At 54.4% G+C, this 17,858-nt stretch overlaps 3 protein-coding genes across 3 annotated transcripts; 1 reads left to right on the top strand and 2 right to left on the bottom strand.

Annotated features, from left to right (window-relative positions):
* Positions 1–364: 364 nt before the first annotated feature.
* Positions 365–6,295, bottom strand: IUM83_04067 (ABC transporter A family member 1; the record flags this gene model as incomplete). The annotated part of the gene is made up of 1 exon (XM_067928108.1): positions 365–6,295. One exon carries the CDS (start codon positions 6,293–6,295, stop codon positions 365–367), a length of 5,931 nt encoding a protein of 1,976 aa, XP_067793790.1.
* A 1,338-nt stretch (positions 6,296–7,633) lies between these two features.
* On the bottom strand, positions 7,634–9,416 carry IUM83_04068 (AGC protein kinase; the record flags this gene model as incomplete). The annotated part of the gene is made up of 6 exons (XM_067928109.1): positions 7,634–8,098; positions 8,164–8,318; positions 8,391–8,427; positions 8,492–8,576; positions 8,667–8,944; positions 9,033–9,416. 6 exons carry the CDS (start codon positions 9,414–9,416, stop codon positions 7,634–7,636), a joined length of 1,404 nt encoding a protein of 467 aa, XP_067793645.1.
* Positions 9,417–9,807: 391 nt separating this feature from the next.
* On the top strand, positions 9,808–16,624 carry IUM83_04069 (uncharacterized protein; the record flags this gene model as incomplete). Its single annotated transcript, XM_067928110.1, has 5 exons — positions 9,808–9,961; positions 10,041–11,066; positions 12,762–15,727; positions 15,797–15,908; positions 15,978–16,624. 5 exons carry the CDS (start codon positions 9,808–9,810, stop codon positions 16,622–16,624), a joined length of 4,905 nt encoding a protein of 1,634 aa, XP_067793646.1.
* Positions 16,625–17,858: the final 1,234 nt, after the last annotated feature.

Here is a 17,858-nt window from a genome sequence, read left to right on the forward strand (position 1 = left end):
ATGGGATATTGCATGATCAGGAGTTTCAACGCAGTGTGTGGATTTTCGATCCGTTTTTGCTATCAATGTTGACACGCTTGGGCTCGAGCTCAACGGAACCGCACGAGTTACTAGGCATCTTCGGCGAAATGTGTGCTCAGTGCAGATGCGATGATACAGAGCAAAGGTGACAAGGACTGGAGTGCTGCTGTCCAGAGCTAAGATTCTGCCACGTCAATGAACGTCACTCGCATTAGTTCAACTTATATAGTGCGAGTGCACCAACAATGCTATATAATGCTATATGCAACCATGCATGCATGAGGCAGTTCGCGTAAGTATGTCTGTGATTGAGCATGACGGATCTGCTGTCGGTTGGAGACGATTAAGCCTCCTGGAAACCACGAGCCACGCCCTGCTCCTCGGCCTGCTGAGATGCGAAGTAGTTGAAAATTTGCTCCAGCGATGTCTGTGAGACGCTGTACTCCCGGATGTGCATTTTCTCCTTGACGTCTTCCACGAGCGCGAACACCTTCGACAAGCGCAACTCGTCGTTCAAGCCGCGCAGTTTGAAGCGACAGAAGTCGTTTTGCCGCTCCATCACCGTTACGCCGCCGTGGCTAAAGGAGTAGCTGAGAAAGTGGAGCAGCGCATCGAAACGAGTCTCCTCCAAGCACCACGAGAGGAACGCCTCGGCGCGAATGTACCCGTCACGCTTCAGTATGGCAGCGAGGCCGTATCCAGTTGGGTGCGAGGCCACAACGCGCTGCGCTAGCTCTTGGTCTCCGAACGATCTGCACTTGTCTTCCAAATCCGCGAGGGTGACAACCTCGTCGGCACCTCCGAAGTGGTGCTGCACCAACTCGTCCAGCTCTTCCTGTGACGGGTTGGCCAGCTTCACGTCGAACACCAAACCATCGCCGAACCGAGACTTGAGGTGCTGAACGCTACCCAGACAACGGAGACGGCCGCCCACCATGATGCCCACACGAGAGCACAACGCCTCCGATTCTTCCATGCTATGAGTCGTCAACACAATCGTCGAGTTCTTGCCACGGGTCGAGATATCGGCGATCACGTCCCACATGAATCGTCGGGAGACAGGATCCATACCAGTCGACGGCTCGTCCAGGAAAATGATGGCCGGGTTGCCGATCATGGCAATCGCTACCGATAGCTTGCGCTTGTTGCCACCACTTAGACTACTGGCCAACTTGTTCTCAAAGTCAGCGAGGTTCAGCTGGTTGATCTTGTCCACGACAACGTCGTTGAGTTGCGATCGAGGCACGCCCTTGATCGATGCGAACAGCTCCAGGTGCTCACGCACCGTCAGCAAGTCGAACAAGGCATCAAACTGCGGACAGTAGCCAATTTGTCGACGCACTTCGATCTGCTGCGTGAGGATGTCGAACCCTCCCAGCGTTGCAGTACCGTGCGTCGGGAGTTCATCGCCCGTCAGCATCTTCATGGTTGTCGTCTTACCAGCACCATTGATGCCAAGGAAACCGAAGCACTCGCCGCGTTTCAAGCCGAACGACAGGTTACGAACCGCAACCTTGCCACCATGATACACCTTGCGAAGACTCGCGAGCTTCACAATGTCGCCGTCAGCCTCCCCACTAGCCACACGCTGCGCTTCTTCCACGACGTCAACGTCCTCCTCGTATGAGTCATCTACGATGTTGTCGCTCCCACTCATCCAGTCTTTTACCTTGGGGAACGTCATTGCGTAGTCGATCCCGACAGCCAGGATTCCGTACAAAATGGCAGTAACAAACAGATAGATCATCTCCCAACCCATGAGATCAGGGCTGAACGGACTCGTTTTGCTGTCGTCGCTTTCACGGATGGTGGTCAGTTCATTCAGCACCAGCTTGAGCAGTCCATAGCCCAGGTTAAACAGAGGTGAGAGCCTCCAAAAGAACACCAGCACCGCGTTCACATCCTTTGTCGATTCGATCTCGTCCAGTATGAAGGCCACCACCATGAGCACCACGCCGATAACGAAGTTGATCATAATCGTGTACGTCTGCGACGAAGCGTGCTCCTTGAACAGGTACGACAGGCAGTAGGTGAACGGGCAAATCGCAAGTCCGAACAGGATGAACAAAACGATCACGGCAGGGAACGTCTCCGACGTGCAGCTGTTGCAGGCCGAGCTGCCCGTCATGGAATCAATGCCAAAACCCTTGATCATGACAATCGCTGCCGCGCACGGGATCAGGTACAGCAAGAAATCCCACAGGAAGTTTGATAGCCAGAAGGCGCCAAGCGAGACTCCAGACACCAATTGCTGGTGCTTCGAGTTGTGGCTTGCCTGCTTCTCCTTCACAAGGAACACCACAATAGACGCCGGGTAGTACGTGAAGGCAATGCAGATGAACAAACACGCCGTAAACGCCAGGAAGGATCCGAATAATGCCTTCGTATCGGCTGTCAGCGGCAGCGGGTGATTGTTGACGATCAAGTTCACATTCGAAGCATCAGAGCTGGAGTTGGCAGCGAAGAATCGGTAGATAGTTTGGTCCATCAGAGCCTTGAAAATAATTGCTCCGTGCGTGGAAGTAGTGTTCACAAACAAGTTGTAGCCGAAGAGGTTCTGGTTGCTGTCACCGTGTACCAAGTAGGCACCATACTGGCCCTCGACCGTTGTAGTGTCAACACCGTAGCCGCGGTTGTAAACTTCATCGCCTAGACTCAAACCATAGCCAGTGGCGCCGGTAGTATTCACTGCAGGGTTTGTGTAAGTCACGCCGAACACCTTTGGCGAGCTGGAATCGAAAGCAGGTTCGGATAGCGCGACTGCTTGGGTAGAAACATCAGTGAAGTAGGAACCGCCCATTGCACTGCTGCACCACTGGTCTTCCGATGTACCCGGTTGGCAGAAGTATGGCGTCGGTGTCTCAGTTCCATAATCGAATGCATCAGTCGTTAGAGGCAGATTCGGATCGTCCTTGGTAAAACTCGTTCCTTGAAGAAGCCCTAAACCAACCAGTAAGAGCAAGACGGGCAGAGCCAAGCTGTAGAAAATCATCTTCTTGTCACGTTTAGCGTAGCGGAATCTCTTGAGGAAGAGAGCTCGCAGGTGCGTCATGAAAAACGAGTTGGTCTGATCTGGGACTGCACCAGCATCGCTCGACGCAGTCGGACTTGAGGCAGGTGTTTCTGGACGAGCACGGTTCCCAAGCGTGTGTTGGTTGCTGTGGTCGTCGGCCTCCGCCACCTTGATAAATACCTCTTCCAGCGTGGTCACAGATACGCCGTAAGACAACAATCCAAGATTCTGCAAGTTGTCATCCATATCGGCGAACATTGATGCAAACTTTGACGAGCTCGTCAGCGGCAACTGGAACGCGATCTCACTACCAACGTTGCTCAGCAACTGCGCCGTTGGCACTCGTGACGTCACGAAAGAGATAACCTCACCGTCCTTGCAGGTCGCATCGTCCTTCACCAGGGTCAAGTTGTAGCCTGCTCCGAACCGGTTCTTCAAAAACAGAGACGAACCGCAGCATCGCAGCTCACCTTCGGCCATAATGGCAATACGATCACCCAGGATGTCGGCTTCGTCCATAAAGTGCGTCGTCAGCACCATTACACGGTCGTTACGGTTATTCAACAGAATCTCCCACGTGCTGCGACGGCTGTACGGGTCCATTCCTGACGTGGGCTCATCCAGGAACACCAGGGAGCTGTCACCAAGAAGAGACACAGCGACGGACAGCTTTCGCTTCATACCACCAGACAACTCGGTAGACTTGACGTGGCGCTTCTCAGTCAGTCCAACCTCACGAATCTGCCGCGTAATCACAGCATCAAGCTCCGTCTTCGTGTAGCCCTTGATACGCCCGAAGAAAAGTAAGTGCTCTTCCACTGTCAATTCCTCGAAAAGAACGTCATGTTGGAAGCACAGACCCAGAGACTCGCGCATTTCATCCATGTCTTCCGTAATAGACAGCCCACGGAAGGTGGCGTCTCCGCTCGAAGGTGCGATCATACCGGTAAGCATAGAGATCAGCGTCGTCTTGCCTGCGCCATTGTGTCCTAGCAAGCACGTGATTTGGTTCTTGTACATCGTCAGATTAAGCCCATGTACTGCCACCTTCTCGCCGCCGGGGACAGAGAACACTTTGCGCAGTCGCTGAACTGCTAGCACTTCACCCTGACGCTCCTGTTCGCGAAGCTCCACGTTCACTGGCTCGATATTGTGGTTCACATCCACAGAGATGCTGTCCAACAGAGCCTCGGCTGGGTGATCAGATTCAAGTTTGGCCTTTAATTCCGCGCGAGCTTTGCGTCGGTTCCTCCAATACGACGGAGACACCGGAAAATACCATTTCAACGTAGTACCGTGTTCCTTAGGAACCACCTTATCAAAGTACAGTCCAAGCAGTGTGTAAAGAACCGCGTCAATCAAGAACATCAGCAGCGCTGTACTGAAGCGGAAGTTATCATTCAAGACACTCGCGTTGGAGAAATTCACACCGGTTCCGGTAGCTTCCAGATTTGACAGCACGGTCACGCCAAGCGACAGAGCAATTGGAGACAGAATGCAGCCCACAGTTTTTTTATTCTCAGCCGTCTCCGTCGTGAACGCAGCCGACACGAAATACATGAGAAAGAAGAGCACCATACCCACGAACGCTCCGACGCGCGCTTTGCTGAAAATCGTGCTGATCATAAAGCCATACGCCAGTACACTTAGACTGAACAGGAAAAAGAACAGGAAGATCAACACCACTGAGCTGTTCGAGAAGAGGCCAGCCATACCCATGAGAGCCTGAAGGATTGAACCGACGAACAGAATCAGGATGTACGTCATGTACCACGACACCACAATGGCCTTCTCCTTCACTCCCAGAATCTTCATGTACTCGCGAAGCCGCAGCTCCTTCTCCTGAATAAGCACCACCAAAATCCGCGAAATGGAGTACAAATACGACAAGATGAACACGATAGCGAACACATTCGACACCTCGTTGTAGAACGGGGAGCTGATGTACGCTTCTATGGGGAACGGCATCACCGAGGCGCCAAGATACGGCTGCGGTGCTTGTCGAAGAGGAGTCAGCAACGCTTCCAACGTCTCGTTCGTGAAAAACTCTTTGACGCTCGAGAATGTAGCGTCAGCCCCAGCAATGTTTTGAATGGCGTAGTCGATGATAACGTCGTTGTCCAGCGACGACAGCAGCGCGTCGTCCATTTCTGTCGACGCTTCTGCCGTCGTCTGCGGGCGTTGACACACGCCCGTTGTCGTCTTGGTCGCTGCATCCCACTCGGGCATACACGCCACGAACCTCGTCACCAACGTCTGCAGCGTCATGAAGCCCGTGATGGTGTACCTCGTGTAGTAGTCCATGTTGATCTCCTTCTGGAAGGGCGAGATCTGCGGCGGGTCTCCGTTGGTCCTTGGAATGAGGCCAATGGCTCCGCGTCGACCAAGTGTCGAGTTCAGCCTCACCGTGTACTCAATATCCTGGAACGACCCAATGCTGCTGTCGTCCGGGTACGAGTCGAACACAATCCCGCCGTAAATGTGGGGGTTCTCCTGCGTGGACGCGTAGTCTTTGCCACTAACGTACTTCTCGAGGGCCTCCTCCGTGTCGAAGAACTGCACGCTCTCCATCAGCGACGGGAACACCGCCGACGTGGACGTGTTGCGTAGGTTGATCCTCGGGTACCACAGCTCCATGGTCTGCATGAAGTAGTCCCGCGTGAACGTGTTGTCCGGGGCGATGGCGATTTTGTACGGCGACACTTTGCCGCCGCACGAGGTGGGCACGGCGTGGGCCGAGGTGGGGTCGATGTCCACCAGCCCCCTGGCTGTGACACCGGTGGTGCAGTTGTCCAGGTCCGTGGAGGACAGTTCGTCCATCTTCATGCCGTTGGAGATGGACAGGCTGCCCATGTAGAGTAGAATGCCCCACAGCGACGTCTCGTGCATGGTGAACTTGGGTAGAGCGGCAGGTAGGTCGGCGATCGTCGTACCCGACGTCTGGAACAGATTGTAGGACGTTCCGAGGGTGTCGTCGTCGGTCAAGCTGTTGTCGTCGCTCCAGCCCTCGGGCACGTGCACGTCGTCCACGAGCGACTTGAGCAGCCCCATGATGAGGATGAAGACGCAGGGCAGCGCCACCTCCATGCACGTGGCCACGGGGTGGCGCCGCTTGAGCGTCCAGTTCTTCCACAGCAGCGTGCGGATGAACAACCACGTGGAGCGGCGCTCGGCCAGCGGCGGTGGACTCGACGAGGGCGCCAGCAGCGCGTCCTTGCCGCCCAGCATGGCGGTCTGGGACGACGACCGCGTCTTGTCCATGATGACGGGCGACGTACGCGCTTCCTGGCGAAATGCGTTATGAGACTGTCGCCGCAGCGGACGCCCGTTAAAGCGCGCTTGTCAGAGCGGACAGCATAGCGAGGCCGGCATGCCTGTGGCTTATAGCCGCCGTGACGTTCGCCGGCCTTCTACAGACGGCGGAGAGAGACAGGCCGTGGTGCTATGAGTGCGTCTTGGCATAGGGGCTTTGGTTGCGGCGCCGAGAGATTGAAAGGAGTGCGGGGCTGGAGGTTTGATGTTCGTGTACGTAGCTGCAGCAGACTGAAGGTGGCGTGCTTGTGGCTTGCTGCTGCGTTTGGCGTAGCGGATGAGGTGGGGGAAGGCATAGGATGAGGATTTCGCCAGTGTGCACGCGGGGCTAAGGGTGCGGCCGACAGCACCGCAGCAGCACCGCAAGTGTATCGACCTTTGCGGATGCAGTGCATTGCGATCGTCGAGCGAGAGGACTGCGAGCGCCTCAGGCATGCTGGGGGTATTGAGTCAACATATTTGACGCAGGAGCGATGACATTATAATTCGCGCCAGATGACTTGATCCCCATGCAGAGAGCGGCCGTGTATCCCCAATTCGTACCATCATCATTCAAAGCGCGGAGCCGAAGTCTTCTGCCCTGCGTGCGCAGAGATGAATTGGTGCAGACTGCAGCAAGTTCCTGCCCAGCAACACGCAGTGTTCTGCGGTTGGCAAGTGCTGGTGGCCTCGGTCATCTAGCGTCTGGTGGGCGTCGCGATCGCATCTATAATATCCCGGCGGTGCCGCGGCCCAAGTCGCTGCAACCAACGATCCCGGCAAGTGCTCATCGAGTAGGATGGATGGATACATCTACCACTGATACTGAGCACGTCCGACAGGAAAATCCACCGGTCGCATGAATCGAGAATGATCGAGAGCAGAACTCCTGCATTTATCTGGTTATTAAGCTTCCTGGCAGGATGACTCTGCTGGCGAGTTGAAGCTCTCCTTCAGCATGATGTGTTTTTCACGCAATTCCAAAGTACAGTAGAACTTTCCCTACTGCCGTCATGTCGACCCGAAATTGACCAGCGGTGCCAGTACCAGGTACCACTTCATGGTTCTCTTCATTTCTCTGCGATCAAATCTACAGGCTACAGAGGGTGCCAGGTACACTCGCGCGCCGACTACAGTAGTATGAGAAACTGCACACGTCTACGCGTTAGCCAAATCAAGTAAGGGTATATTCGCGCTAATGGCTGAGGGTTATACGTGCAAACTGAACCGCACACTCGACAGGATGAACTGGTACTATGAAATCGTCTAAAAGGAAAATGAAAACTACCTGTCCAGTGTGCCTGCCCTTCAGGGGGTGTTCGAGCTCTCACTAAGCGAGACTTTCGCAACACCATCCTGAAGGTTTACAGTCGAGTCTTCCTCCTCTTGCGCACCTGCACGAACGATATCGGCAAAGCTTGGGGCATCGTCCGCGACCCACGAGAAGCGCGCGAAGAGTTTCGTCGAGTCACCAGTAGCAGTAGCACTATCGATGCGGCTACGGCGTCCCACATCTTGCGTCGTGAACTCCTCCGAGAAGTAGGTGGTGTCCGTGTTGCTCATAACGTTGGGCACAATCGGCGGCTGCACCTTCTTCTGTTCCAGCAGGTGCCAGTCGATTCCCTTGAAAAAGGCGTGCTTCTTGATGGCCTGCACGCCCTTCACCTGGAACATGGTGGACTTGCCGGAGCCCAATCGCTTGTCAACGTTTCTCTCCAGTAGCTGCTTCAGAATGGAGTGGGTATCAGGCCCAAGCCACTTCGGAAGCGGAAGCTGCATAGTGAACGTTGAGGTCAGTATGACAAACAGTTGGCGAGTTACATCCATTCTATACTTACCTTTTCGTTCAAGATCTTCTGGTGGAGTTTCTTGCGGTTCTTGTGTCGGAATGGCGGGTAGCCCGTAACCATTTCGTAGATAAGCGCACCTAGCGCCCACCAGTCCACTGCCTGGTTGTACGCCTTACGGCGAATCATTTCCGGGGGCATGTACTCTACCGGGACAGCAAAGCGAAATCACATCAGGAAGCGATACAAAGACGTATACTGGAAGCACAGTCACTCACCGTTCGTGCCGCACATGGTGCTCGTCGAGTCGTCTTCCTACAATATCACAGCACTTCATTAGCATAGCGACTGCTCTTCTAGCGGCACAGCTTCAACTCACGTCGGCCATTTCTTTGGCAAGGCCGAAGTCCGTGAGTCGAATGTGTCCGTCAGCTCCAAGCAGCACGTTTTCAGGCTTCAGGTCGCTGCACACCATCACCAAAGACAAAAAAAAACAATGGAGTTCACACAAAAAACATACTGCCAGCAATCAAGCAGTAACAAGATCATCTTACCGATGAATGATGCCCTTCGAGTGCAGGTGCTCCAGCGCCAGCACCATCTCGGCGGCGTAGAACTTGGCGGAGCTCTCGAGCAGCAAGCCTTCCTTGTGCAGGTGGTGGAACAGCTCTCCCCCGGCGACAAACGGCATCACCAGGTACACGTTGGACTTGGTCTGGAAGGCGTAGCGCAGACTGATCAGGAACGGGTGGTTGATCTTGGTCATGATGTCCCGCTCGGCCTGCAGGTACGACACCGAGTTGTGCTGCACGATGTACTTGTTCGACACGATCTGCAGCACAACAGTCCCCCCACGCGTCAGAGCTCCCTCGTCTGCTGCCACCAGAGCAAACCGACCTCTCTCTCTCGATTGCACGTACTTTCATGGCCAGGATCTCGTCCGTGGGCTGGTGCCGCACCTGGATCACCTTGCCGAACGCGCCCTGGCCGATGACACACAGCAGGTCGAAGTCCTGCGGCCCCACGGGGCGTCTGCTGGCCCCGGTCAAGCTGCCGGTGCTGTCCGACGTGGACGAGACGGAGGACGAGGCTGGAGACGCCAGCGCCGCCGCGTCCTCGTTGTAGGCCTCGGCGATGGGCTCGTGCTTGCGGCTCAGGCGCTTGAAGGTGAAGCGCCGCCCCTTGGCGCGCTTCTTGGCGGTGCGTGGCGTGGAGGGCGCCGTGCCCAGCACCTGCGGGGCCTGCGGGGGCGCCCTGGCGGCCGCGAAGTCCTCGGTCTCGGCGCGCGTGAGCGTGGAGGGCATGGCGGGGCTGATGGGTAGTGACCAGTAGTGCTGCACTGCACTGGCGCTGACGTTCGTCTGACGCTTTTTCCAGCTGTCCCGGTGGTCAAGTCGCTGCTATTAATAGTCGTTATGGCGATTTGTATGCACGGCGTTGAAGGCGAACACCGAAACGGGCAGAAATGACGGGACGCAGTGAAAGAAAGGTGTGACGTGGTGCAAATGTACCAGTGGCGTACCACTGCCTCGCCTGAAGTAAAGTGTGTGTGGTCCACAGATGCATGAGTGGTCCACACGTGAAGTAACGCGATCCAGGTCGAAGCGACGCGTATCCTGCGCGTATCTTCCTGGGCGGACGGATCCTGGTCATTTGTGCTACGAAGGACTCGCTGCTGCTGGGCGAGTGGGCGCTATGCGTGGTCGATTGATGCTGCGTTGGCTGGCGGTGGTCGCACTGGTATCGCTGCTGTCGGTCGCCGCTGTCGTGGGCGAGGAGGCGGGTGGAAGCGGCGGGGTGTCTGATCCCGGTCCAGCGGATGCCAAAGCCGTAGCTACGGCCAGCGACAGTGCGTTTATTCACTATCGAGCAATGGTGTGAGTTCTTTTTCTCACTCTAATTTGCTGCTGGTTGCTGGGTGCGTTTAGACGACAGCAAGAAGACGCGCAGCTTCGTGGCCGCCACGCTCGGATCGGCGCACGCGCTGACGCTGACGACCTTCTTGACGGACGCGGCGCATCTGCACTACGCCGTGCTGCCTGCAGGACTTCCGGCACTGGATGCTGAGGGGATCAAAGCGGCGGCGGAGCAGTGTCGTGCTGACGTTTCTGAGGCTGGTGGTGACGTGGCTGGGAGTGATGCAGCGGCGAGGCGTCGCTTGCCGAGGACGAACAATGCAGTGGAGAGGTTCAAGAGTGCCGGTGCTGCGGCCGCGGAGACGGTGACCGTGTCCAAGGCGCAGAAGGTGGTGAGCGCAGTGGAGAACCTGCTGCCTAACACGAGCTACGACGTATACTTCGTTGCGGAGGTGATCGGCAGCAATGGCGTATTCGGGCCTGTTCAGTCGGTGCTGCAGTCGTGGACGCACCCGGAGCCACCAGCCATTGGCATTTCGTTTGTGGGCCCAGCCAATGCTTCGAGCGATACGGTGCTGATAAACGCCACGCTGACGACGCCGGGGCGTGCGTATTTCGCATTGGTGCCGAGTGGAAGCGATGACGCGAACGTGTTGCCTTCACCTGAAGAGTTGGTGATGAACCGAACGAGTGGTGCGGGGACTCCTGGGTCACATTACATGCTGCATAGTATTCTGTTGGGGACAAACGACTCATATGCTTTCCAAGAAGTCATGGGAAAATTAACGCCTGCGACTTTGTACAACATGTTCGTCATGACAGAAGCCCCGGGCAATGGACAAGTTCGAAGTGAGGTGACGCGCCATTCGAGTCCTGTTCGCACCCATGCGCTCGCCCCCGAAGTAGCCTCGTTGAAATGCTCTCCCGTCAACGCGAGTGCTTCTGCCCTCGATGTGAGATTTAAGCTGGACGTGGATCAAAAGGATATCGATCGCGCAAACCTCGACACGTTGTCCTTTTTCAAGTACGATCTTCACTACGAGGTCATCGCACTGTCGGATAATGCTGCGAGCAAGAAGCAGACTACGATCACATCTAGTAACGATGCAGTTTCCGTGGGGGCGGGGGCAACACGCAGCACAGACGACATCAGTGCACTGAAGAATACTACAATACGTGGGGTGTTTTCAATGGAGAACTATTCAAGCATAGAAGACTTTTTCGCAGGCCTGAAGGCAACTCACCACGCGAACATTACGGGTCTTCAAAGCGGAACACTGTACAAAGTGAAGCTACGTGCTGAGACTGCGGGTAGTAATGGTCTCTTCGGTCTCCGAGAACTCACTGCACAGGCGAAAACTCACGAGGAGGCGCCTACAATCGCTGCAGCTGTCGTTCAAGCTACGAACAGGAGTGTGAATTCATTGACTCTTACGGTAGACCTTGCGCGTTCTCGAGGGAACCTTCATTACGTCCTAACTGGTAAAAGAGGGTCCAGCTCCAATCTCCGCAGCGTCTTCCAGCAAGCTACAAGTGTCGAGAACCTCCAACATCTTCTTCGTGAGCGATCTTCCCGAGATTTTGACGAAAATGACGTTATAACTGGCATTTTCAAGTTCTCATCGGACGAGATCATCAGTATTAGAACCAGTAATCCGAATCCTAACCCAAGGTCGAGACCAAACACTGGCACACAATCAGGAAAAATCCCCGAAGAGAGCACCACAGAAGCATTCCGGCAAGAATTTGAGATCACAGGCCTGGCGGACGCGACATCATATACGATTGCGCTATTACCGGAGACGACGAAGAGTTTTGGGTTGTTCGGACGCGCTTTCAGCCCCCTACTGGAAGCTACCACGAACGAAAATGCCTCGGATGTTGAACTTCGCTCAGTGAAGCCTCATTACGGCAATACCTCAGCCATTGAACTCGAGGTCAGCATGACCAAACCTCAAGACGCTCTTTTCCTTTGTCTACTTCGAATTACATTTGACTCCGAGGCGACCGGAGATGCTGATGACACCGAAGTGATGAGCTCAGACTCTTGCCAAGAAGTTGAAAACAGGGAGAATGTCGAGCACTCCAGGGGCACTTCGAACCTTTTCACCTTTACGGTGGGGAATCTCAGCGAGGACACCGATTATCGTGTTAGTCTTTATGCTGAGAATGTCCGACGCAATGGTGTACTAAGTGATCGCACCGAAGAGTTGACCGTGCGAACACATAAGAGCGCACCACACGTCGTTGAGTCTTCAGCGCAGCCCACCGCTGCAACTACATCGAAGATCGAAGCACAGGTGACATTGGAGCCAGGTTCCACTTGCATCCTGCATTATGTTGTTCGCGAGGCGCAAGCTGCAACGGATACTGAAGAAGTCAAGCCTGTGGACGCTGCAACAATTGTGGAGTATTCATCCGAGAGCAGTAGAGGTACCCGTGCCCAGTTTCAGCGCCGCTTGCCGCCAGCATCTTTTTCGTCCTTTGTTAGTGGAGGCAACGTCTTTGCAGGTCCCAGTGCTCCAGACACGACAACTGATTTTGCTGTTCAAGAACTTACTGCCAACACAACCTATGAACTCTTCGTTGTCGCGGAGACCAGTCGCGATGGGAACAGCAGCGGTGTGTTTGGAGAGCCCGCGGTCTTCAATGTCACAACCCATGCTGTCGCGCCCAAGATTGTGCTTGCAACGGTGGATCCTGTACCAGGAAGCACAGACAGCGTTATAATCTCCGCGAATCTTTCGCATCCGGGTATACTGCACTATTTCCTGAGCGATGTGGACTTTGCAGACCCTGCGATCATCAGCCACAGCGATGCTAAGCATGCGCCGCACGAATTACGAGGACAACTTCAGGTCTTGGAGGAGCACATTTTGATGGAGGTTATCAATGGAACGAACGACACAAGACCGACAGACCCGCTCACGTTCGTGCACAATACGACGGTGGGTGGGCTCGAGTCGGGTCGGACCTATCACGTGTCTCTTACGACGGAGACGTATGGCAGCGACGGTGTCTTCGGCGAGTTCCCACCCCCAGTTCTTGTGAATACGCACCTCGGCCCTCCAGTGATAATCCCAGAGACACTATCGTTGCATGCAGTGGCTGGATCGAGTTCCGCTTTGGCGATTGACTTCCAGTTGGATCGATTTGGGGACGTTCACTACGCGTTGTTTTTCCGCGGCCTAGTGCCAGACAGGAGCCGACAGCTCGAAGAAGATCAGAAAGCGGAGAGTAAGCCTTCAACTGCAACAGAGGACACGAAAGACGGAGACAACGAGACCATTGCGATTTGGCCGCCTCTAGTAAGCACATTTGATCTAACCCTATTGAACGGATCAATGCTTAAGGCAGCAGAGCTCGAAGAACTTGGTGTGGGTGTCTGGGCGAATGACACCATCTCCGTCTCCCGAGAAGACGTGACTCGTGGCAAGCTTGCCCACAAGGAGATTGATAAGCTCCCAGCCAACGCACTGTTTGATATATGCCTCGTAAGTGAGACTGCTGCCAGTGGGGGCATACTGGGGTGGCCTTCGGATGGAAATGCGAGTGCGTGCCACCGCGTTGCGACTCACGCTGACTACACGAACCAATCGAAGCTGTTTGACGAGATATCTGTGCACGGTGTGAGTGGACGAACTGACGGAGTTCGCATTGATTTGAACGTCTCGAAGCTTCTCAATGCTCCTGACTCAACGGATACTAACGACGGAACCATCATGGATCGATTTGCTCGGGCCGCCGGTCGAGTACCCTACTTTGTTCTCCTTGATGCAACCTCAAGATCTGGACGTGACTCCGGAGCTTTCTCGTCGCATCGGGGCGAAGTCACCAATGCCTTCAAGGAAGCATCCCCAGGTCGTGGTGACGGAGTTGTTGCCGCTGGAATGTTGGCGAATATCAGTGCTGAGAATGCCACAGCACTCCGAATTGAGCAAGACGTCTTCGGGCTGGACGCAAACCATGAATACCTGCTATTCTTTGCGTACGAAACCAGCGACAGCGATGGCGTGTTCACACGGGTGAACCCACACAAACTCAGAAGCAATGACTCGCGTTTCGAGAACGATGGTATTCGAGTAACGACGTACGAGGCTGCCCCTCGAGTCCTCAAAGCAAAGGCGCAGCCCAGCTTTGGCCACACTACGCAAATCACAGTCAAGTTTGACATCGCCTGTGATTCGTGCGAGAGTGCAATTGTCCACTTACTGGTTTTTCCAGACGACTGCAAGTCCCCACGCTCCGTGGGTGATACACTACGACTAGACCAGCTCTCCTCATCGGAAAGCAACACAAGTGTCAATACGTCCCCATACAGTGAACAAGATGGGGAACACTGCAAAATCCCGCTAGCCCAGAAACGTGTAAAGCTCGAGATGCCCGAGCGCCAGCACAGTCGCAATGGCTTGGAAGAAGACCTTGGGGGTGAACATGTGCTTACACCCAATACTAGCTACATCGTGCTGATGGCGACTGAAACTGTGGGGTCGCATGGTGTGCTTAGCGAGAAGTTTGAGGAGCCATTACGCGTCCGAACTCACGCTCCAGCACCAAGTTTTACAGAGATTCGGTTGGAGCCTCGCACAGGATCGACGACAGAGTTGCTGTTGGCGTTTGCGCTGGATCGTCCTGGAGAAGTTCACTACATGCTCGGCGTGTCCGACAATGCAGAATTCAACGTAACGTCGCCGCACAACATCAGTAGCAAGGGTATACCGAATGGAGATCGCCATGGACGCAGCCGAGGTTCCCACGACTATCGTCAAGATGTTGTGCGAACGCGGCGCAGTGTGACCTATTCGGACGGCGAGCACGTTGAGCTGCTGGATTACTTACTACCAGGCACGAGTTACAGTCTGTTCATTGTATCGGAGGCGCTGCCCGCAGACCACGGCATTTACGGGTCGATCCAAGAGGTAAATGACGTGTCAACATTCGCAAACGCTCCGATTCTGCTGGCTCACACAGCGTATCCGACGCCAGGGACCACCAAGTCGCTTACTGTGGGCTTCCGCATGGATGCCCCGGGCATTGTGTACTTCTCCGTGGTTGCTGTCAAACCTTGGGATCTCACTTATCACGTGGCGGAAGGCAGCGATCGCTATGGGAACCGCCTGGCGCTGCAAGATGAACTTGTAGCCCAGAAGAATCTGGATGTGGACCAAGAGAGCATGGAGCTTGAGAGTGACAGCGGATGGCGAGAGCAGATCCTCGAAGTCCCGCAGACCGGAATGAACTACACTGTGCACCTCGTGACGGAAACAAAAGGAAGTGGTGGTATCTACGGCACTGTAGCTACCCACGCCGGTGTCCGCGCTCACTCAGAAGCTCCGGAATTGGTGAACGTGTCGGTGAATCCAACGGACGCCCGTGTTGACGCACTATCAGTGAACGTCACGCTCAGTGGCTGTGGACATGTGCACTACATCGCACTACCCAGTGGGCGTGGGTCTGCGCCTCCATCCGATGATTTCTCGCATCACTCGACGGAGCTGAGTGCCCTCGCTAGCGGCAGTGTGGACGTCAACGAGAGTGCAGGGAGCATTCAGGAGACCAGTTTCAGGATCACTGGTCTCACCGAGGGCACATCATATGACTTGTACTTCCGCGCGGAAACATTTGAGAGCTTTGGCGTCTTTGGCGCGTGGACTCGCCAGGCTGTGACGACTCGCACTCATGGTCTTCCTCCGGATGTGCTTCCGGAGGCGGTAGAGTGCAAAGTTATTCCTTCGTGCGACGAGCGTGGGCGCGAGACGGTAGGTCCTATCATATATTCACAACGAGCGCTTATCCAAGCTGACTTTTTCCTTGTTTACAACGCATAGTGCTCTCGCAAGGCCAACGTGTGCGGCAAATGTCTTAGCGGATACACAACTACGAGCAATGAGGAGATATTGGAGACCAATGAGCCATGCGTAAAGCTGGAGCCTGCTGAAGGTACACAATCATAAATGGTTGTTTAGAGCAGTACATGCACACTAACCCATACCGCTTTCGTCTGCACAGACAAACGTAGCCCGACAATAAAAATCAACGGTGTAATGCGCAACCCAAACTTGCACATGTCCGAGATGGAGCCCAAGCATGGAGAGGGCCTGGAGCAGGAACTTCCGCTTGTCGCACCTGAAGGGGAGTTGCCTGCGCCAGAGCAACACACACTCGAGTATGAAGTACAACAGGAAGACGCGATCAAACAGATTGTCGAAGACGGAGAGCTAACGGAGCAGGGACAAACTCAAGGGCAGCCAGTCGAACCGTTCATTGTGCAGGACACTGTGGGGGAAGAACTCTCGGAGCCGGTAGTGTTGGATCAACCTATGCAAGTGATGCCGGTCGAACAACTCGAACCAGAACACCTACTGCAGCAGCAGCCACATGTCGAGCAAGAAGCACCGGCCATTCCCGACCAAGGTGTTGACGCTGCCGAGTATGAACCGATTCAGGATCCTCAAGAGCCCGCAGGGTGTCCGCTGAATGCGCAGGCGACCACTTCGGGTCTTTGCGAGTGCATCCCAGGTTACGAGGTCGACGAAGGTGGCACCAGTTGCGTTCTCTCGCGGATGGCCACAGCCGCCGAAGCTGCTGCCACGGCCACGTCGGCGGCATTCGACATCTTGAACGCGCACCACCAGATTCCGGGCCACAGCGTTTAGCAAAACCCATGCATATCATAGACCTTATTACCTCTAATTGTGGAGGAGATAAGTCGGAATCAATGAAAAAGAACTGCAGGTTGTTCATTCAACGGGTAAGAAAATATTAAAAACTACCTCCTACGACTGTAAATCGCTTCGCCTCATACCCTCAGTCCAACATTCGGAGATTGGAGATACTTTGAGCCATCAGGCTGCCCATAGCACGCTCCATCTCGATGTCCGACCCCAGCATACTTTCCATGTCATTGTAACGCCGACACTCCGGTTCGAGTTCCATGTTGTCCTCTGCTAGAGTAGTTGGAGAGTAATAACAGGGGATACAGTTGAGTCAAAGCACGTTGAAGGAGTTCTGAAATTTGGTTGTTGAAGCGCAAATGCATTTTGTCTGAACAATTATCTCCGAGTATAACACTGTTTCCGCCTGCTTCACAACCACCACATCTGCATAAGTGACATACGCGGCATTTTGGAGAAGTCATCGAAGGAAACCCCTGCTAGTCATATTTTCAGTCTCAATCACGCATCTGAAACTAATCTAAGATGCCAACGGCAACAACAAAACAGAATGAAGTATTAAGCAACAACGAAAGGAGGAACGGATGGTCTGCGCCCACAGCCACATACTATGCTCTATAATGTTGGGTACCGGAAACTGCAATGTGGTCAGGTAGGAAATGAAATGTAAACCAATACTAGTAGTAGTAGTACTATTTTAATAATGTATTAAAATACATGATGAAAACCAAATTGGTCCAGGGTTTGTGATTTGTAATCGGATCAAAAATGGTCCCGGAATTGTGAACTGTGATTGACAAGAAATAGTCCAGTGACGCTGTTTTTGTTAATACACGCGTCCGCCTGCGGTCCACTCCGTCCACTTATTGAACGCCAGTCATTTACTTCGTGTGGTTGCTGTTAACCTTGGCATGACGTCAGGCTTGGACCCACGCCCTACACCGGTTGCGTATTCTGCTCTGTTGTAGGGGTTAAAGCAAGTTGCCCCGCAGGACTCTTTCCCTTGCTGCCCTCCATCGTTCTCCAGTGCTGCAAGCTGTGTGTTCGCTCCACAGCCCATTAACAGTCCACGTACTAACGCTCAGAGCTCCGAAGCACCTGCGCCCTCGGCCGCAAAACGACAAGCTGTCCCCTGGTTTCGTCACTGCCGCTGCTTCTCCACGCGGTTCCGCTAGTCATGCTTTGCGGTACGATCTAACGCAAATTGGCCACCCCT

This window comes from Phytophthora cinnamomi, assembly GCF_018691715.1.
Source record: "Phytophthora cinnamomi strain GKB4 chromosome Unknown Contig27, whole genome shotgun sequence".
Taxonomy (NCBI): domain Eukaryota; phylum Oomycota; class Peronosporomycetes; order Peronosporales; family Peronosporaceae; genus Phytophthora; species Phytophthora cinnamomi.